Raw genomic sequence first — 23,167 nt, forward strand, 5'->3', positions numbered from 1 at the left:
ACTTCTGCTACCTCTCTCGTCATCATCCACCATAGAACTCCGTGATCACTTCCTGCTACTGGTTCCTCTACTGTCAGCCCTGTTATGTCATCTGATTCATGTGTGATGATGAGGTCTAGGATATTCTTTTCTGTAGTACTTTCCCTGACATGTTGATACAAATAATAGTCATCTAGTTGATTTAAAAATTTTTTTCCCCATGTCGAGTTTCCTTCCCATTTACTCCAATCAATTAGAGGCAAATTGAAATCACCCATAATAAGGCATTGACGCTTACTTGCCCAATCCATTTGCATGTAGAGGCTTTTGTCATAATCTTCACAATCACCTGGTCTGTAGATTACTCCTACTCGCATTATACCTTTGTTTCCAACTATCAATAATCATATACATGTGCTAAAAAAAGTGAATTTAAAATTAGTGCTCATCTAATCATTGAAGCATGCATGCTTAAAACTTGTAACGAGTTGGCCCATGTTCAGCTGTTGAAGTGCTTGGACCTTCGACAAAAATAATAATGGAAATAATATTCAAATTTAGAGAATAAAAAACACGTCTATAGCATTGCAAAGGTATATTTTCAAAAAATAATTTAAAACAATTTGTTTTTAATTTAAAAAATGGATTTTTCATAGCTGTGTTTAGAAAAGATTGAAAATAAAGGTGACATAAAAAAGGAAACCGTTTTGAATTTTTTTCTTTAAGACCACACACTTGTGGTCACTTTGGTCCTTGATGCCTAGAGGAATAACGAATATTTGCATTCCCAGTTCAGGGTACAGAAGGGGCTGACATCAAAGACATTATCAGGATATTGCAAATACATTAGATGATGATGTTCCATTATATTTAAATTAGATGATGATGTTCCATTATATTTTCCATTAAACTGATGCATTGCCCTAGATGTTTGGAACTGTCATTTCAGTTGAAATTGTTGATCAGATCCATCACATGATAAAAGAACAAGAAAAGCAGATTGCCCACTGTGTAGTCAATACTCTTAAAATGTTAGAGGAAAGAGTTCCACACACTCTGGGTCATGTCCTGGGAATGAAGAATGCTTCTGGATGTTAGGTTTTTAAAAGTTTTGATACCTGATTAAAACAGTTGTGAAACAGACCCACAGTGAAGCATCTTTGTCATTTTGAAGTGGATACAAATGATGTTATGATTAGATTTGTCACTATGGATAAAATCCTTGTCTTCCACCTGCAAGGAAGAAATCAATCTTAGTGATAGAATTACCTGTTCTATCCCAATCTAAAGGCCAGGTCCATTTCTTCAGTGAGCAAGGTGATGGGATCAGTTTTCTCTGATTCTGAAGATATGCTATTAAGGGATTATTTCGAAAAGCACCCAAGAGGAGTCAGAATGGATGAATAGGTATTATAATACTGTTCAGACATATTTGCATAAAATATGGACACTGTTCATCGTGGACTAATGTTATTAGTGGAGTCCCTCAGGGTTGTGTCCATTATTGTTTTCTGTATTTATAAATGATATTGATGAGGGTATATCAAGCTTAATGTCCAAGTTTGCAGACGATACGAAGGTTGGCAGGGTTGTCAAGGACACTACTGACACTATGCTGCTGCTGCAACAGGATCTGGAAAGGTTGAGCAGATGGGCTGAGAGGTGGCAAATGAAGTTTAACATTGACAAATGTAAAGTACTACATATGGGAAACAGCAACCCCAGAGCAACGTATCAACTCTGTGGTACTACACTGACAGTGGTAGAGAATGAAAGGTACCTGGGGGTGGTTGTGCAGGCAGATATGAAGTTCTATAGCAGTGCAGATGGGCTGCAAGAGTAGCTCATTGTGTATTGTCAATGATATATAGGAATTTTTCTAGCAGTGATAAGGAGGTGATTATTCCCTTGTATAAGGCAATGGTCAGCCCACACCTAGAGTACTGTATACAGGTCTGGAGGCCTCATTTCAAGAAGGATGTAGAGCTGCTGGAACGAGTACAGAGAAGGGCAACAAGATTAGTGAATGGAACAAAGGGGGTGCTCTCACGAAGAAAGGCTTAAGTTTTGCAAATTACAGTGTCTGGAGACTAGGCACCAGCGAGGTGATCTGATAGAGGTGTACAAAGCTTTGAATGGTTTGAGCATGCTCAATGCTGATGGGATTCTTCCTCTTGCTCAGAATAATCATCTGAGAGGGCATAAATTCAAATTGAGGAAAGACAGATGTTAGGATAGATGTGCTGAAATTTGCTTTTAGCCAGCGGGTGGTTGGTTGGTGGAAAATTTTAACCCCCACCCACAAATGTCAGTGAAAGGAAATTTCAACTAGTTAGTATGTACATATTATAGTACGTATTAATTATTCCGATTATCACATATTCTTCTGATTTTCACATATCATTTAATTTTTTTAATTGGTAAGGTAAGAAAGGGTAAATTTGTGCTTAATATATCTTTCCTTTTATAACCTGTGGAAAATATTCCTCCAATTTTCTCTAATTAGAATTGCTGTTTAATAGAATTAAAATTAAATTCACAAATGTGATCACATTGACCAGCGCTTACTACACATTGTATAGTGAACGGTACTTTACAGTTGTGATTTCATTGTAACGTGATTTGATTGTACAGTGAACCAATTGTAAAGTGGGGGGTTCCTTGTATTTTTAACTATTTACGTAAAACTTCGGATAATTGGGCCAAAATGCACTAGTCCTGTGTGCAAATAACCGGAATCGACTGTATATGATATCAAAATTATTTTTTGCATCCAGTTCCTTTGTGACCACATCATAATATCCAATCAAATTGGTTAGACAAGACTTCCCCTTAACAAACCCATGCTTTGTTTGAACTATTACTGCAGTCTTGTTTAAATGATCCTGCAATGCTTCTTAATTAGTGACTCCATTATTTTCCATAGAACTGAAGTCAAACTAACAGATCTGTAATTACTTGTGTCACCCTTTGATCCCCCTTTGTGAATTGGAGATACATTTGCCCTGAGTCCAAGGATGCTCTTATAATTATGGCTAAGGGGTTGCTTACTTCCTTTGCTACCTCATTTAATATAACTGGATAGATCCCATCCACCCTAGGTGCCTTTCTTATGTTTAACTTCAACTATTTCTCCTCGACTTTGCTCTCAGTTATTACAAAATCCTTTAACTCCTTGTTATAGTTTAATAAGTTTCTGTTCTCCACTTCCCTATAGAATTTCTCATGTGTGAATATAGATGGAAAATACTCGTTCAGTTTGGTAGCTATCTGAGCAGGATCATGTACATCAAACCATCGATATCAAACAGACCAATCTGATTCATCCCCTTCCTTTTAGAGTTTATATAAGTAAAGAAGTCTTTGCTGTTTTTCTTTGCATCCTTTGCCAAAATTTTTTCGTAATCTGCCGTTGTTTGCCTAATCTCCTTTGTGACTTGATTACAGAATAGCTTGTATCTACCATAGGCTTCCGTGTCACCCGACAATTTTTGTGCATCCCACTCATTTTTTTCTCTGCCACGAGTCTCATTAGTTCATCTGACATCCATTTGGTCCTGAACCACCCTAGAACAGTATTTTTTATTTTGAACAAAAAACCTAGTAGCTTCCAAGATTACTTCCTTGAATGCTTCCCAATTAGAATTTGCTGTTGGTAACATCATCAGTTGATCCCATTGTATAGAATTTAAAAACTGTCTGAGACTACTGTAGTCACCTTTATGAAAGCAAAAACCCTTCCCTTTATCCCTGATGATAGTTACACCTTTAAGTAAATTCTACATCAGTACACTGTGATCACTGCTACCTAGTGGTTCCTTTATCTGTAAATTGTTAATACATGAATGATCACTGCTGATAATCAGATCAAGTGTTACTCCCTCTTGTTGCCTCCCTAACGTGCTGCTGTAGAAAACAATTATCCAATAAATCCACAAAAGCCTTGCTAGTATGGGAGTGACCAACCCACAAGTTTCAGTCTATCTGGGAAGTTAAAATCCCCCATCATAAGACACTGATTTACTGACCCACTCTATTTCTCTGTATAATTGTTCATTGTACTCAGTCTTTAGGCCTATAACAAACTTCTACCCTCATTTTTGCTTTCTCATTGCTTTTTTCGCACCAAACTGACTCGACATTGCACTGTTCATCTATGTCAACTGAATGCATATCCTTAGATTTTGCATTTCTTTACAAACAGCGTAACCCCTCCTCCCTTCCTATGCTGTCTATCCTTTCTGTACATATTGTACTCCTCAAATTCCAATTCTGCATCTCTACATCTGAGTGACACCAAGTCTCTGATATCCCAGCAATATCCACCTTGGACGTCTTAGCTAGCACTTCAAATTGATCAGATTTGTTTACTATACTCTTAGCATCGGTATACACGAACCTGTTCTTACTCTTAGTTACTCTAACACAGCCCACATAGTTACTTGTTTCATAACCCCCAGCATTTCCAAAAATCCGCAGCAACTAGTTTTCTGGGCTGCTGCTTGTTCCAATAGAAGCAATGCAATAATCATTTCCACCTCTGCCTGTGGCTACAGTTAACCTATTAGTCTGTGAATCTCCCCAAGCTAGCAGTTTTCCAACCCACCTAACATTGCCTCGATAGCATCACCAAATATTCTTGCACCCTTTTTATTTAAGTGTATCCCATCGTTGTAGAAGCAGTCTCTCTTGTTAACATGCACAGATCATGCTGAGAAAAATTCTACCCTGTGAGCCCTGCACAATCTCTGCAGGGCCGAATTTATTGACAAGGCTCTCATCATATACTCCCTACTGTCGTTTCTGGACAGTATTGCAGACACTTTCAAATTTAACCCTAACTTGCGACTTACCTTCTGGATCAAGTCTGGAATGCTGTTTTGTTTTTATAGCTGTTAATTTTGAGAAACCAACCTGACATAAATATGTAGACCTGAAAGGTAGCAATGCTTGTATAGCCATTTTCGATAATTGTGGATACTCATCTAGAAAAGAAAGCCAAAATTTTTCACAAGGTGCAGCTCGGTGAGATCTTCCTTTTGCTGAATGGTAATTTCTGTTGATGAAGAAATTTCAAAAACAAAGGGATCACAAATCTAATACAACCTTTTTTTTTTTTTTAGAGATACATTGAATCATTTGGAAAAATTCTTAATTAGCATTGTTAGGGAGGTGGCACTAATAGCCTTTGTAAAATGTCAATATTATTAACAAAATCAGAAAAACATGAACATTTCAGTATTATTACGCTCAAATTCAGTTTTCCAAAGATTAAGCTTCTATTTTATCACTGAGTATTAATTATATTTGTTCCCTCTTCTTGGGGACTTACATTTAAATCATTAAGTTTTTCAAATATATCAACAGGGTAACTAAGTTTTCCATTTTTGATATATAAACAAGAGCAAGAATCTGATTGTTATCCGATAAAAACAATGAAACTTCATGTTTGAGGTCAAAATGATGTCACAACACTACCACTGGACTACCACCTCTTTAGTACATAAAAGAAGCACTTTATAAGCAGATCTCATTTCGAAGTATGGTGAAAAGTCTGCTATTTAAGCTTCTACTTTTAATAAAGCTGATCACACTTACTGTATCTTTAAACACTTCACAGGGAGAACAAGAGATTCAGCAATAGTGTGTAATTGCAATTGTTTTCCTATTACATATGAAACTTCCAACAATGCTCAACACTTCTAATTGAGATGTATAAAGCCTTGAATGGTTTGAGCATGCTCAATGCGGATGGGATTCTTCTTGCTCAGAATAATCGCCTGAGGGGGCATAAATTCAAATTGAGGAAAGACGGTTGTAGGATAGATGTGCGGAAGTTTGCCTTTAGCCAGTGGGTGGTTTATTGCTGGAACAAACTTCCATCTGTCAGTGTAGAAGTTGATAGCTTAAACAGATTCAAGGCAGAACTTGACAAACATTTGGAGCGAGTGGATGGATGAAATAAGTGTTTTTTTTTAGCTGATGCTATATAAACTTGCCTTCTGGAGAAGTAAGGGGTGTTTTTTTTTTTTTTTTTTTTTTGGCTGATGCTATATAAGCTTGCTTTCTTGCATCATGTGCCTATGATAATGATGCTCCTAAAGCTTTACAAGAAACTGCCATATTTCTTTCTTTTTTTTTTTTTTATTGAAAAATTTCAGACCTTGTATGGCACCTTTTCTGTTTTTAAAAATGGATTCAGTTGTTTTTCATTAGCTTTGGGCGTTTCATAGGTAAGTGTCTTTTTAATTTAATAGGTTTCATGCTTTCACTAGCCAGTTTTTCGTAACATATTACGCACACAGGCCATTGCTCATCATGAACAACACTAAATGAAGCTGTACTTTATAAATTCCTCTTCATATTTTCTATTCTTTTGCATTCCTTTTGATTTGGAATATGATGGCTCTCTACCAGAAATTGGCGGTTGCACTACTATTTAAATAATGTTAGTGTACAAATTTTCACATGATATATTTATTACCATATTAGCTTCTGAAGTATCTGTAGCAAAGTTATTGTCGTTACTCCTTGGCCGTTTTTCTGATTACCTGATTGTTCAAGGTAAAATATATTTTTTCTTCTTAAAAACAATGATAAAGCATGAAACGAGCAATATAAAAAGTAGAAAAGTAGCAAAAGAATGAAAAACACATCCAGGTTGACATGAAAGCACCGAATTATGAATCAGAATAAAGCGTGTGTGCAGCAGACTTGCTATTTAAAATATTTATTGTCACCACCACGTATTTGCACCTTTAGCCAATTTGAGAATATGTTCTGTAGGAAACACGAATTAAGATCTAAAGGGATTACCGTTCAGTAAGTATACTGAGAAGTATTACTACATACTGAGAAGTTGCACTAGTCAGCTGCTTTCTGTGTGTGTGTGTCCATAGCCAGAGAACAAATTAAGGCGTATTCACAATGCGGACAATAATAAAGAATGTCACCCTAACAAAATAAAGTGGCAGTAGAGTTCATTCGTATCTCAGACTTAGAGTTGCTTACGTGATGTGTAAAAAGTAATTTTAGCAACAGTTTTTTTTAGCTTTTATGTACACAAAAACTAATTTTATTTAAAAATTGTCATGACTCCTTTAATTTATCCTCCACAGTTTGCACACCCGTGACTTAATCAGCTTCAAGACTGCATGGTGCCTCTTGGCACCATGCAGTCTTGAAGGCATCTGTATGTGCTGAAGGGAGACCTCCCAGTCATGCTGCTAGTCTTCCAGATTAGCATTACTGGGATCTAATGCTCACAGCTTAGGTTCTAGTGTTTTTGCCGAGCACTGTGACCCATGGAAAGGGGAGCCTGGTGGTTGAGGGCCCAGCTTCAACACACCACTTTAGCTCATACTTCGACAAGACAGGTGGTCCTGGAATAGCTTTCTCAGGATTAATCAGCTAGTGGGTTTGCCTGAAAGAGTCAACCGTTTCAATGTCATGCCCCTGCTGTCGTGGTCTGAAGGACAGGATTCAGGCTGGCAGTGGTGTGGGTATGGTGTCTGGCATGCCCGAGCACATTTATTGCTTGTCACATGGTGGGTACCCCATTTGGGCCCTGTGGTGGTTGGAGGAGCCCAGGCATGGAACCAAAAATAAAAACTAATATGAATCCTGATAATCTAAACTTTTGTTTGTTTAGATTTTTTCTGGTAGGGACCTCCAACACGGTTCCTACCACAAAATATTGGCACTGATGCAGACACCACCACTTCATAAAAGAGGTGCAGAACCACCACAATCCTATCAGGGCCAACAGCTAGATATGTGAGATTTCATTCAACTGGTAAGAAGCCCATAGTGAAGACGTTTCCCTTCTTTATTCAAAAGGGTTGGTAGGCTTCCCTAAATCTATAAAACAGCTGTATTCTGAGTAATGTATCTTTAAAACATTCTGAATTCAAATTTTTTTTCTAGACTTGTAGAAACAAAATTTGAAAAGCACTTTGAACAGCTCCTCTGAGCCACCCTAGTGGGAGAAAGGCAATTATGATAACTCCCCCACAAGACACCAAATTCATCTCGAGGTGTGATCTCTGAATGACATCTTCTTGAAGTGTCTGAAGATATATGTTCATAGCTAAAATCTCAAGGAGTGGCAGCTGCAAAAAAAATGTACGTACATGGAGATGGGAATCAAAGCCCACCTAGAAACCTCATCCTTATTTTCAGTATGCCAGAGCCTCATAATTCAGTCAGATCTTAACAGAAAAGTACGTTCATGTGTTCCAAACCTGTTAAGGTGTTTCAAGTGCCAGAAATGTGGATATTTGCAAATGACCTGCTCTGGTACATGTGCTCAGTGTTGGTGCAAAGGACCATGCAATTACATCATATTCAGCTACAAAAGCTCTTTGCATTAACTGCCAAACAGAGCACTCTTCACACTTGTGAGTTTGCCAGAGGTGGAAGGTAAAAAATAAAAATACAGTGGCAGAGCCGAATATTTTATACCACGAATTGAGAAAAGTAGTAAAATTGAAACACAGTTTTTCAGAATGGTTAACATGCTACTTGCAGGAATACCAAATTTTAAAGCAATTTATTATTATTTTTTAATGCCCCAATCTGCACTATTAAGCACTTCCATTTTTTCACACTACACTCAAGGATTTCTTAGACACTAAGGTTACTTGCACAGCAGCTAAAACAAAATTGATTTAGAGACCACTTGTACCTACGATGTAAACAGAAACAGGTGAAATTTAGTGACAGTGTGGATGACTCATTTCTGTAAAACAACAGATGAATTTCCAGGATAAAGGAAAATCATTCTCTCCTAATTCTCTAGTAGGATGCTTACAGTAGGAAATAGGTTGATCAGACACAATGTCCATATCGGGAAATTGCCTTAATCTTTGCCAATGGCCATGGACACAGTGAGTGGTTGACCAGCACCACTTTTCTGTACAGTAATGTATAGGTTTTACTTCTTCTTTTTAGCCATTGCTGACCCACTGCTTGGCAAAGACCTCTCCCAAAACCTTCCATCTTTTTCTGTCCTGCACGTGGTTGGCCAGTTTCCTCCTGCAGGGTTTTACTGCCACCACTAAATTGTAAAATGTTTTAGATCTTAATTTGTGGAATTCATCCCTTTAGCTCTTGAAAGCTAAAGGATTAATTCTTAATTCTTTTAGCTCTTAATTTGTGCTTTCTACAGCATCAGTTCTATTGCCTAAAGGCCAGAGGTGCAAACAGTGTGTACGCAGGTCTTTCGAAATCATTCGTTATATGGAAATTTTCTTCGTTATATGGAAGGACCAGGGGGAAATAAAAAAAAGTTTGCTACATAGAAAAAGTCACTATATGGAAGTTCATTAAAGAGAGATACGACTGTATTTATGATTTTATTTATAGTGTTTGCTTATTTTCATCAACTGTGATGCAGATCAATCTCCAGTTCTAAAAGAAACTAGCAAAGAATAATTCTTGAATAATCTTTCAAAGAGTATTCTTGAGAATATTCTCATTCTCTGAGATTCTCTACATGTCTTATTGTAACTTTTATCTTTTCCTTGATTCAGTTAAAGTTATTTAAAAATTAAGATTAACATGAATAATTACTTGTAATTATTACTGTTAGGAACTGAATTTGTGTTGATTAATTTTATCCTAGGCTCTTCAGGATTCAGCCTTAGCACGATTATCACTTTATGTTAAATTTGATCCTCTCCTGAGCAAATTAAGTAAGTTATTTCTTAAGTAGATATTCTTTAAACATTAACTGTTTACTCTTTATTTACTGTTCATTTTCTAGTTGCTTATTTTATTATTATTTTTTTTATATTGGATATACTGATTTGATTAAAAATAAACAGCCTTGGAAATTGAAGTTTCTATGTTATTTAACTTGTATGAAATTACGTTTTCACTGGTAATAAACAATGAAGTGCCACTGTAGTAAAGCTTTTTACTTTTTTTTTGGTGCAGGTTAGCCAAGTATAACTTTCAGGCTTAATCACTATAATACAAAACAAAAGAAATATCAAAAATAAAATTCTTTTATATAACCCTGTGTGTATAGTACTTTTAAGAATTTTATAACCATTCATGGCACCCCTAAGCCTTAGCAAGATATGTACAGTCTGTCCTCGTATAGCACGATAGTTGTGTTCCTAGAAACCCTCGTGCAATGCAAAATCGTGCAATATAAACAGCAGGCCCTATGGGAAAAGTGGGGTTAGGTGCCGACCACCCAAGATTGAACACACATTTGTAACCAAAACATTACCAAACACAATAAATAATCGGGTAATTTTAATCGTTATAAAATACTTACGTATTTTATAACGACTAAAATACGTAATAAAAAATAATATAATATTTTTATTATAATATAATAAAAATATTTATTTTTTTATTATTTATTATATTATAATAAAGAATTTTTAGTATTTTTTAATACTAAAAAGTATTTTTTACGAATAAAATACTTACGTATTTTATAATACGAAAGTATAAATTATAATAAGTAAGTCGTAATAAAATGCTTGCGTATTTTATTACGTAATAAAATATTGCTAATGCTTTTGCTTCTATCGTAAGCAAACTTGTTTTTTGTTTGATTTTCTATCCAAACAGATAGAAAATCGAAAAACAGATAGAAAAGACAGCCGTTCCATCTCTTCCAATTCTTGTGTCTTAATCTAATGGATTTTAATTACATTTTGAGTTGTTCCTGCTATGAAAGTTGTTTTTATTTTCTCCGCATTCTTTGTAATTCTCGGCGTTGCCTCATTTAGGTCTGTAGCATGTGCAATAATCACACGGTCTTTCATTTCGCTCAAAGCGTTTCACAGTTTCATATTTTTTCTCTATCGACAGAGGTGGACTGGCCATAAGTCTTACCGGGGAAACCCCTTTGGGTCGGGGGCCGGTGTGATTTTGGCCATAAACACTAGTATGAGGCCACCATAAATTTTCCCGGGTAAGAATTTTTGACTCAGTCCACCTCTGTTTATCGATATTACTTTTTTTTTTTTTTTTTCTCTCTGAATCTGCAGTGTCTTCTCCAGGACGCTTCCTTTTCACACCTTTTAAGTATTTTACTCATTTTTAAAACACAATTACAAACGAGGAGGCACCCTTAATACACACAAACAAAGCTGCGCGTGTGTAGCAACTGAATAAACAACTCCGTAAAGGCCGAGATACACTATGAACACTTCACATTTTACCAAAGCACATTTCTGGGGGTTACTACCATAAAACAATAAAAACAATTTCCAGTTGCGTTTCTGCTAGTGGAATCTGTTATAAACTGGTCGTAAACTCAATCTAATTGCAATTGCAAATTATCGATAGCTGGAATTGTGTGGGTTTTTACATTATTATGGTGAAATGTGTTTCCCCTTCACTGATATAAAACACATAAATACATTTTCAGAATCTTCTTTAGTACTATTGTGTTGCGTTCAGTTGGGGTGATTCCGCGTTCGACTGCCATTTCTTGTAAACACAAAGGCGAATCGTGCATAAGCGAATTCGGTTCGTGTTATATAAGATAACGTTCCCCTATTTATAAATCGTGTATGATCGAATTCGTGTAATATAAACACGTGTTATACGAGGACCGACTGTACACCTAAAATTATCAGGAGGCAAAATGTTCTGCTGGATGGATTTACCTGCATTGATTCAGAGTGATACAAAAATATTTTTGAACAGAAATAGGACCAGAAAGAAAGAATAGATAGCAAATTCAAAGAAAGAATAGATAGCAAATTCAGATAATAATCTTATCAATTGCAGAGTAGTTGGTAAGATATTCAAAAATAGTTTTTGCACGATGAGTAGGGACATTGTCAAGGAGTAATTTTTCTTGCCCCAGATCAGGTCTCCATTTTGATTGCATCTGTTAATAACATGACTTCCTGGTTTAAATTCATAATGAATTTTGCCTTTAAAGCCAAAAAAAAAGAATTTCAATATAGCTTTACTTTTAGATCTGTTAATTGGGATTTTGTTCTTCCTTGGAGACATGGGAGGCTTCCATTCAGAGAGGATTGATGTTTTATTTGCTAGTCATAAAGATAACACTGTTTTTCATTTCCTCTCACTATTGTGCTTAGAAATCCTGTATCACAATGACAAATTTCAACTAGCTTAAAATTCAAATTATTTTGAGTTCACTTCTTGCTCTTTTCACTGTTTAAAAAATTAAGATGTGGTAAGTTGGCAGCTACCATGATATCCCTCTTGATATGCAATTTCTTCCATTCTTTAATAATTGATACAAGTAATGCTTCTAAAACAGGACACATTCATTACACATTCATTATAAATGTAAACTCTCCCACATTTATAAGTCCTCTGAAATAAAAATATATGAAAGACTAATTTACAATAGGATATCTGTGTATTACACAGATGCAGGCTTTCACTCAAATAATCAGTATGGTTTTAAGCAGGCAACTCTACGGAGGAAGCCATACACCATCTACTGATAACAGTAAAAAATGCAGTGTTTGGGTGGCCTCCAGTGGTTTCCCACACCTGTGCAGTTTATTCTGTGTGGTGGTACAGTACATTGTAAAACCAGAGTTGTCTGTTGTTTTGTGTAGTGTTGGGTTGTGTTGTACTCTGGCTTTTTGCTGCAGGGGCGGCTGTTGGGTCCCCACATTACCCACCACTAACCTCTTGGAAGTAGCCAGGCAGTCCCAAATTTCTGGCAGGGCCTGCCGCCTAATTGCCTGAGCTTTCAGTGGCAAGGACCTATTTAAAAAGGAAAAACAAAAGTGTAGCTAGAATTAGGGATATAAGATTGAAGAGGGGGGAAGACAGAAATATGGGGATGAAAGAGAAGGCTTCCCCAAGGAAACAGTGGAGACTGGTCTCCATCAGGCGAAAAGGAGAGATAGACATGGGGGTTAACAGTAGCTGTGTTAGGGTGCAAAGCTGTAGGTCACCCCGTGCACTGTATGGTCAGGATCGACAGTCTAGTACTATCAGAGTAATTGTCCAGTCCTGTAGTAGTGGAAGTGTTAAGTACAATTGTTTTATGTTCATCCTGGGAAGGAGGAACTCCTTCATTGGTCTTATTAGGTATGATATTGATGCCTAGTTAGGGCTCTTTATGGTAGGCATCCCACACAGAGTTGGCCACTATCTGCAGTAGGTGAAGAGCATTTATGCAGCAGTGGTCTTGCTGGTAAGGGTTATTTTGTTGGTGGATGTGCCCATGGTAGGGTCTTTTGCCTTGTGAACAGGTCTTGTGCGTAATGAGTTAGTGTGACATAGTCTCTTCTTCCCATTCAAGGATGTGGTGTTCCTGGGTTTTTTTGGGAATTTTTTTTATCCTGGTCATGAGGAAACGTCTCAGGTCCTCATAGATGTCACAGTTGTACATGAGATGGTCCCAGCTCTCATGGGAACTGCAGAGGCAATATAGGTCGTCTTCAATCCCTAGCGATGTAATTTTCCCTCTGATGGACCCATTGCCTGTTGGCAGAAGAATAGCATACATGCCAGGGGAGAACCACTTTGGGGATTTTTGATACACTGTAGCAATCCTCAGAATAAATTTCCTTGTGACTTCCCCTTTTAGGGACTGTGACCATCTAGATTGCCATACCTATTGCGTGTGCATTGTGAGTTGCTTTTTCTCCACTTTGTTGTTGGTGTGGTCTGTGGTAAAATCCAAACAGGAAGTAGAAACTTCTTTAGAGAGCTTGGAGAACATTCCACGTCTGATTATTTCGAGATCTAGAGGTAGTGCACCAGCCAGTACTTTGAGAGCATGTGGGTAAGGTGTCTGGCATGCCCGAGCACATTTATTGCTTGTCAGGTGGTGGGTACCCCATTTGGGCCCTGTGGTGGTTGGAGAAACCCAGGCATGGAACCAAAAATAAAAAAATAACATGAATCCTGATAATCTAAACTTTTGTTTTAGATTTTTTCTGGTAGGGACTCCCAACACGGTTCCTACCACAAAATATTTACACTGTTGCAGACACCACCACTTCATAAAAGAAGCCCAGAACCGCTGAAACCTTATCAGGGCCAACACCTAGATACGTGAGATTTCATTCAACTGGTGAGAAGCCCATAGGGAAGAAGTTTCCCTTCTTTATTCAGAAGAGTTTAGAAGGGTTCGTAGGCTTCCCTAAATCTATAAAACAGCTGCATTCTGAGTAATGTATCTATAAAACATTCTGCATTGAAATGTTGTTTCTACACTTGTAGAAACAAAATTTGAAAATCACTTTGAACAGCTCCTCAATTATGATAACTCCCCCACAAGACACCAAATTCATCTGACCATGCAGCAGGCCCTTGTATAGGTGAGAAGGATGTTGTTTTGAATCATGTCTAGTTTTCTTCTGTTGACAGTGGTGTATGGAGTCTACCATGATGCAGTATGATGAATGCTGGTGTTCGTCACATTTACAGAATTTTGCATTACCGGCACCGGATTTGTGATTCATGATCATGCCCGTCAACTCCTGTTATTTTTCTGACATACACTGAATGGACAGAATTCATGGGATACCCGGTTCCTGGGCAGCGGAACAGTGATCCCTCTCGCTAGTGGATGAACCCACTGCTTGGTAGGTATATAGGTACGCTGCATTCATGTAGATGGTGAATGCAGTGATGCAATAGAACCATCTGGTTTTGACAGAGTTGAGAATAAAAATGGGCAAAAGTTGCATATGTGGTATTGTTGTTTATTATACTTTGAACAGCTCCTCAATTATGATAACATAATTGAGGAGCTGTTCAAAGGCACACTATAGCCATAGCACATTAGCTGTTATGGCTATAGTGTGCCGGCAAAAGTTGCTGCCAATATCAGGCGAGAATGCTTGACTACCATTTGGACAGGAAGCAATTTTTCTACTCATAACCTGTTTTAAATCTAGTTTGTACTGATTAATAACTTTTCTTTGCAATTGTTGTGAGCTTTGGTGTAGGCAGAAAATGAACCTGTAGATTTGGATACAAGTCGATTGTGATATGCAACATTCTTATCTTGAACAGCTTTAGCACATTTATCTAATAAAACTCTTAAAATATTGTTTATGAGCTACATAAAAAGTAATTTAGAAGTTTGTAATGCAAATGTAAGTGAATAACAGCTTACAAAACTCACAAAATAGAGGTTCTAGGTACATAGTTTATTAAAAAACAAGTTATCATAGGAAATGTGTGAGAACAAAGTTATTCCCCACCCAGATTGAGGTAATTAACACCTAAATATCTTTATTAACAAAACTTCAGCTGCTGCTCTGTATCATGTTATCAAACTTAATTTGTTTGTAAATGGAATGTTCAATATCAAGCCGCCCCACCTAAATAAACTACGTAACAAGTAGGTAGTTTATTGTGTGTATGGCATTATATGGCAGCATGATTTTATTATCTTTTAACTCTATCTGATAATTTGGGTTTTGAGAGCGAATTTCTGAGTCATATTCTATAGCTTCAAATTATGAGATGAATTATTAAAAAAACAAGTTATCACAGGAAATGTGTGAGAAATAAGTTATCCCCTCCCCCACCATTTTCATTTTCATTGTATCATAAAGCATTAAAAGTAATGCTAAGTGAATATTATATATATTTTTTATGATAATGTTGCTGAATTTTATATTTTTAGGTAACAAGACACAGACAGCAAAAGATAAAGGCTGTCAGAATAGGTAATAATCTTTCTTTTAATATCAAAAAGTTGGTTTTTCCACAATTCATTTAAATAGTATATTCCAAAATTAGACTTCCTGTAGTTATGAATTCTTATTGTTAACTATCTTCTAAAATGTGATAGAAAAATAAATTCAAAACAATGGTTATCAAACTGTTGAGTGTGTTCCCTCTGGTGCACAGTGACATTTCAAGTGGCACATGCTATGGTAATATATATTTTTATTTGCATGAAACCTTTGCATTTCTTTCTTTATGGTTATTTGAAATCAGAAATTAGTTTCACAACCTCTGATTTTTCCACAGGTATACCTCACTTAATGATCATTCATTATAAACAAAACAATTGAATTAACTAATGGGACATGATTATTATGAGTATTGACTGAGTGGCATGCGAGTTTTAAAAAGGAAAATGTTGCTATCAAGTACTTTTGTTTATTTAACATTTTTATTCCTAGATTTATATCCTATCCAAATGCCCATACACAACCAAATGTCTGTTTGAATTTGAAATATTAAAGATGTAGCTGTCAACTCTCCAGATTTATGACAGTGACTCTTTTTTATTCCTTCTCCTGCACACAGTCCTGGCATATTTATTTATACAGGGTGTTTCAGTTAAACGTTTCAAAACTTCTAAGAGGGGTAGGGTACATCCTGACAACTCGAAATCATATAGCAATGTGGGGTCGGAAATGCTTTCCTGAAGCGGTGTTGTACACAGAAGCACCATAAAGAAAAGACACCGTAAGTGAGAAATCGTTTTAATAATACATGAAAAGAAGCAAAAAGTACACGGATTACCGTAGGTACATGGATTATCAAGTAGATAGGTCTAACCGGACCTATCTACTTGATCTTTCTGCAGCAAGTATTGCCACAACTTTTGAGAGATGAACAGGTTTCTGCATCGACGCAACAGACAATGTGGTTCCAACACGATGGAGCCCCTGCCCATTATAGCGGAGATGTTCGTAACTACCTGGATGTCACATTTGGTCAACAGTGGATCGGACGTGGTGGTCCCGTGCGTTGGCCTGCTTGGTCACCCGACCTATCATGTCTTGATTTTTATTTCTGGGGTCATATGAAATCGCTAGTTTATGACACCCCTGTTGACAATGCTGAGGAGCTGGTTGCAAGAATCGCAGTAGCTGCCGAAGAAATTCGAAATTCGCCTGGAGTATTCCAGAATGTTCAGATGTCCATGCGTCGGAGATGTGAGGCGTGCATTGTAGCCCGTGGAAGAAACTTCGAACACTTACTTTAATCCATGTACCTTTTGCTTCTTTTCATGTATTATTAAAACGATTTCTCACTTACGGTCTCTTTTCTTTTTATGGTGCTTCTGTGTACAACACCGCTTCAGGAAAGCATTTCCGACCCCACATTGCTATATGATTTCGAGTTGTCAGGATGTACCCTACCCCTCTTAGAAGTTCTGAAACGTTTAACTGAAACACCCTGTATATTTAACTATGGCTTCTCCTGGCATATTTATTTATTTTTACAAAAAGTTATAAATATGCTGCTCTGCTATTAAATTTTTAAAACAATTCTGTGAATATCTGTGCATAATTTTTTTCTTCATCTCTGGTTAAGGAATTGGCAGTTGTGTGTGCTAATCTATGTTGCATGTGGTATGCGAAACACTTGGTTTGTTACATAGCACAGTGTAAATGTGATATGTAACAGCAAATTGCCGCATATCACAGTGTACAAATTTGACTTTGTGGTGGATATGTTTTAATGCTGAACTGCTTAAATGTGTGGTACAGAGCTAAATTTGATTTAACCATATCCTGAAAGATACAATGGAAGTACATGCAGTATTTAAGAAGGCAGCATATACACAGGATTTTTTCCATTTGTTATAAAATTTGAAAGTAACAAAAGTAACGCATTTGTTTAGATTTTTCAGTGTTAAGTGGTTGAAAGTGCAATGTAATAAGATATTTGCACACAAATAAGTGAAAACAACATTCTCTGTGCGAAAATAAATGCTAAAATAAATGTAGCATTTCCAAGTGAAGATGATAGCATCTAATGCTCTTTTTGTAACACCCTTCCCAAATCCCTCTTATCTTTAATTTGAACTAGCATCTATTGCACTCCCAGTGTAGCCATTGGGCCTGTTAATAGTGGATATAGAGGTACCAATAGGGAAAAAAACAGATAAAATATCCCTCATAGCTGGATTATAATTTTAACATTATAAACAGATGTTATCACTTGGGTTATAAATTATTTTAATAATAATTTGTTTTATGATGCACAACTATACTAGGCCCCGGGTGCCAAGCGAATGTGATCGAGCGTTTTCTCTGTACTTAAAAAGTGATTATCAAAAGCGATCTAAAGTTATATTAAGTTACTGTCCTTAAGAAATTTATTTTTTATATCAGCTACTGTCACAAAAAGTACTTGTACAGAGCAAGAAAGAAAAGCTACCTTTCTTTATTTTTCATACTTCTTTTACTAACACCTAATACTCTACGCTTGGTCACACCAGGCACTGCTCCTGCCTCCCCGTGGCGGGGCCGGAAGTCTTGGCAGAAAAGCTCATCTGCCAAGGACTAAAAGGAGCAAACATGGATCAACATGCCTTTCCGCCTCTCGAGCCGACAAGCTCTCGGCCAGAGTTAGACAACGAGCATAACACGTCGCAACCCAAGAGGATGAAAACCACTTCCTCAGCGACAAATTGTCCTGCATTTCTAATAATGCACTCTCTTGGAGATCAGCCTCTCAGTAAGCTCTCTCCGTTTGTTATCCAAAAACATCTGGAAAGTCTGGCAGGATCGCCTAAGACAGTCAAGAGGCTGCAATCAGGCGACCTACTAGTGGAGACAATAAACCATGGACATTCGCAGAAACTACTAAACCTTGCCAACTTTGCTGGAATTCCAGTAAAGGTTTCTCCCCATGCTACCCTAAATACATCCAAAGGGATTATATCCAGCTGGGATCTTTTGAATGTCACGGAGGAGGAGATAATGCAAGAACTTCAAGACCAAAATGTCATTGCAGTCAAAAGGATTAAGACTAAAAAAGACAATATACTTGCACCTACAAGGAACATTATCCTCACTTTCAATACACCAAATCTACCAACATCGATAAAAGCAGGCTATCTACATTGTCGAATTAGGCCCTACATTCCTAATCCTTTGAGATGTTTTAAGTGCCAAAAGTATGGTCACTCTCAAATGGCATGTAGAGGAAATCAAGTTTGCCCCAATTGTGGGTCCTCTGAACACACTCAAAGTGATTGCTCAGCAAAAGAAATGGCCTGCCCCAACTGTAAAGGCAACCATCCTGCCTATTCCAGGTCATGCGAGAAATGGAAAACTGAAAAGAAAATTGTGACATATAAGATTGAAAATAAAGTAAGTTTTCAAGAAGCAAGGAAAGTAATTGCTCCCAGTTTAACTAAGCGTACATACGCCAGTATTGCGCAAAAGTATCAATCAGTGGGCACCCAAACCGATGTTACAATACCTACAAACACTTCAATTTCTGACTGGGCTCGGGCTGTTCTCTCCCAGCAACAATCCAATACCCCTAAGCAGATGAACCAGGCAAATAATACTGCAATTACAGTACCAGCAACATCTCCTTCTCCACCCACAGTGACTGCTTCTACATCAAATAATCGGAGCTCACATTTAAAAAAGAATATCCCAGAAACATCTATGGATACATTCGACTCATCTAGACAAGAACCTATATTAGAATTACATGCGGAAGAAGAAATGGACACCGGTCGACCATTCTTTTCCAAAAAAGACAAACCAAAGCCTGAACGTCACAAGCCAACCACATTAAAAAAGCAGTCAGATACAGCTTCTTCTACTAAACACCAATAATGCCTTATATTCTACAGTGGAATTGCAGAGGATATCGTAGCAACCTTAATGATATTCAAGTCCTAATTCACCGCTATTCTCCAGTTGGTTTCTGTCTACAGGAAACCTACCTAACTCCACAAATTTCCACCAACATTAAGAACTATGTCATCTATCGACAAGATCGTAATACTTCAAATGCTGCCCGTGGAGGTGTGGCCATCTTCATCAGCTCAAAGATCCCGACCAAACAAATTGTTTTGCAAACTGATATTGAAGTTGTTGCCGTACGTCTGATAACCCAGATTGCGTTAACACTAGCATCGGTCTATCTCCCACCAAGTCATACTTTCTCTTACCAAGATCTTGAAAACCTGCTAATGCAATTGCCACCCCCGGTCTGTCTGTTGGGTGATTTCAATAGCCACAATCCCTTATGGGGATCAACAAAAGTAGATACACATGGCCGATTAATTGAAACTTTTCTAGACAAACAAAACCTTACTGTTCTTAATACTGGTGCACCCACTCACATACAATTGCCAACTGGACAAACTTCTGCAATTGATCTATCAGTATGTTCCCCGACTCTGTATCCAATCATAGAATGGTCTGTTTTAGATGACCCCTTGGGCAGTGATCATTTTCCCATTATTTGTGATCTGCTCACTGCTCAACCACCATTAGTCAATCCCTGCAGGAAATGGAAGTTTTCTCAAGCCAACTGGGTCAAATTTAAATCTTTAGTCACCCTGGATGAGCAATATATACGGACACAGTCGATAGATGAAGCCACAGATTATATCACTTCACACATACTATCTGCAGCTAAGTGTTCAATTCCATTGTCGAATCCGCATTCCCGACAGCACCATAATTATTGGTGGAATGAAGACTGCACTAAAGCAAAGAAGTTAAAAAATAAAGCATGGAATATATTTCGCAGATCACCAACCACGACTAATCTAATCAATTACAAGAAACTAAGAGCGAAAGCACGTCTCATTCAAAGGCAAGCCAAGAAGAATTCTTGGATTCATTTTGCATCTACCATAAACAGAAACACTAACTCCAGGTTAATATGGAAGAAAATCAGACAGATTTCTGGAAAATTCCCTACAACCCCCTCACCTATTCTTTCATGGAATGGGCAGGAACTCTCAGCTCCTGAGGACATAGCAAATGCTTTGGGCGAAACGTTTGCTAAAGTTTCAGCGGTGTCAAATTATTCGGCGGATTTTCAGAAAATAAAGACCAAGACTGAAGAACGAGCTATAAACTTTCGAACCTCAGTCTTCCTTCCGTATAACCAGCCTCTTCAATATCACGAACTCCTACATGCCATGAAAACGACACACAACGGTGCTGCTGGGCCAGATGGCATATCTTATATCATGTTACAATACCTTGGTGACAAAAATTTACAAATACTACTGGTCTACTATAACAGAATATTTATGGAAAACATTTATCCCATCTCCTGGCATCATGCCACAGTTCTTGCCTTTTTGAAACCTGGAAAAGACCCTACAAGGCCAAACAATTACCGACCAATTTCCCTCTCCAGTTGCCTCGGTAAATTACTTGAAAAAATTATTCATAATCGACTTGTTTGGACCATCGAAACACAACACCTAATGAGTAATAAACAGCATGGCTTTCGTAAGAACAGGTCCTCCTTAGATCTCATGATTAAAGCAGAGTCTGCAATTCGCAATGCCTTCGTAAAAAATGAACATCTGGTTTTGGTTTCCATTGACATAGAGAAGGCATTTGACACTACCTGGCGTCATGGCATTCTCAGCGACCTCCATGCCCTTGGTCTAAGGGGCAACCTTCCTATATTTATCAGAAACTTTCTCCAGAACCGTTCGTTCCAAGTCCGATACCACAACTCTCTTTCTAAGACATTTTTACAGGAAGAAGGAGTGCCACAAGGTTCTGTATTGAGTGCAACCCTCTTCGCCCTTAAAATTGATTCTATAACAAAAGAACTCCCAAATACAGTTGAGACCTATCTTTATGCGGATGATCTATCCATTTCTTGCCATTCTCAGAATATGAGATCCATTGAACGGCAACTGCAGTTATCCTTGAATAAGGTGCAAAGTTGGGCAGGACTCAATGGCTATCGTCTATCTCAGCAGAAAACTGTTGCAGTCCACTTTTGTAATCAACGAAAAATGCATACAGATCCTGAACTTCAGATGTCAAATTTTCCCATTCCAGTGACCAACAATATCAGATTCTTGGGATTAATCCTTGACAGAAAATTAAATTTCCTTGAACACATTAAATCGCTACGTACTTCCTGCCTTAAAAAACTGAACATACTGAGAGCTTTATCTGCAATGTCTTGGGGAGCAGACCGTACATCTTTGCTTCTGCTATATAGAGCATTGATCAGATCCCGTTTGGATTATGGTGCTCCAATCTACGATTCTGCCCGAAAGAGTACACTACGCTGGTTAGATCCTATACAGCATAGTGCACTGCGGATTGCCCTTGGCGCATTCAGGACATCCCCTACCCAAAGTTTATATATTGAAGCACATGAGCCCCCTCTTTGTCTCCGCAGGAAAACACTACTTCTTAAGTATGCAGCCCGAATACAAAACTGCTGTCAGCACCCTATTGGGCCGTATCTCTTTAATCCACCACTGCAAAACCTTTATAGAAACAAACCCAGTAAAATAAGACCGGCAGGCTTACGACTAATTGAAATAACACAGAGTTGGAATATTCCTAATGTCAACAGGCTAGACATAATGAAATGCTCACACCCACCTTGGACACCTCCTCCACAATTAACTTGTGATACTTACCTTCAAAAATGGGGAAAGAATCTTTTACCGTCACTGAACATGAAACAACTCCATGCAAGCCATATTCAGAAATATGCTAGTTTATTGCCAATATATACTGATGGCTCCAAATCACACTCAGCTGTTGGAGCAGCAGCAGTATTTCCCTCTACAATCATTTCTACTTCCCTTCCACCTGAGTATAGCAGCTTCTCTGCAGAACTTCATGCAATAAAGTTAGCTTTAGAAAACCTGAATCTCTACCCATCTCTAAAATATATTGTATATACTGACTCTCTAAGCTCAATTACAGCAATACAAAACTTTCGTTATAAGGTTCATCCTATATTAAACCAAATCAGAAGCCTATTATTAAAAATTGAGGAACGTCATCAATCAGTGACCTTTTGTTGGATCCCAGCCCATTCGGGGATAAAGGGGAACGAACTCGCTGACAAAACTGCCAAAAATCCAACAACTTATGATTTAACCCTTGCTCCTATTCCAATCTATGACTATAATCATATCATACAAACAACATGTCTTGCGATGTGGAAAGAGATATGGGACACCCAAAGCAATAATAAACTTTATCAGTTGAAACAGGATCCACAGCTTTGGCGCTCTAGCATCAAAACAGTACGAAGAGAAGAAGTAGTGCTTGCACGAGCACGGATAGGACATACATATCTGACTCACCTTCACCTACTTACAGGAGAGGATCCTCCTCATTGTCCACACTGTTCCTCGCACTTATCAGTCAAACACATTCTCGTTGACTGCCCTCACTATGATCAGGACAGAATATCCATCCTCCTTTCCCTAAAAAATTTTCCGGAACCGAAGACATTAAAAAATATTATAGGTGACGATGCAAAC

General features: G+C 37.6%; 1 protein-coding gene across 2 annotated transcripts in view; it reads left to right on the forward strand.

Annotated features, from left to right (window-relative positions):
• Positions 1-23,167, forward strand: part of LOC150085638 (transforming acidic coiled-coil-containing protein 3-like) — a 292,710-nt gene that overhangs the window by 139,173 nt on the left and 130,370 nt on the right. For both annotated transcript variants that reach the window (XM_090374148.1, XM_090374149.1), the window contains 2 exons: positions 9,605-9,674; positions 15,590-15,632. In XM_090374148.1, coding sequence (XP_090230274.1) covers positions 9,605-9,674; positions 15,590-15,632 — 113 coding nt within the window. The remainder of the gene's footprint in view (positions 1-9,604; positions 9,675-15,589; positions 15,633-23,167) is intronic.

This window comes from Mastigoproctus giganteus, chromosome 5, assembly GCF_048544385.1.
Source record: "Mastigoproctus giganteus isolate SK-2022 chromosome 5, ASM4854438v1, whole genome shotgun sequence".
In the NCBI taxonomy this organism is placed as follows: Eukaryota; Metazoa; Arthropoda; class Arachnida; order Uropygi; family Thelyphonidae; genus Mastigoproctus; species Mastigoproctus giganteus.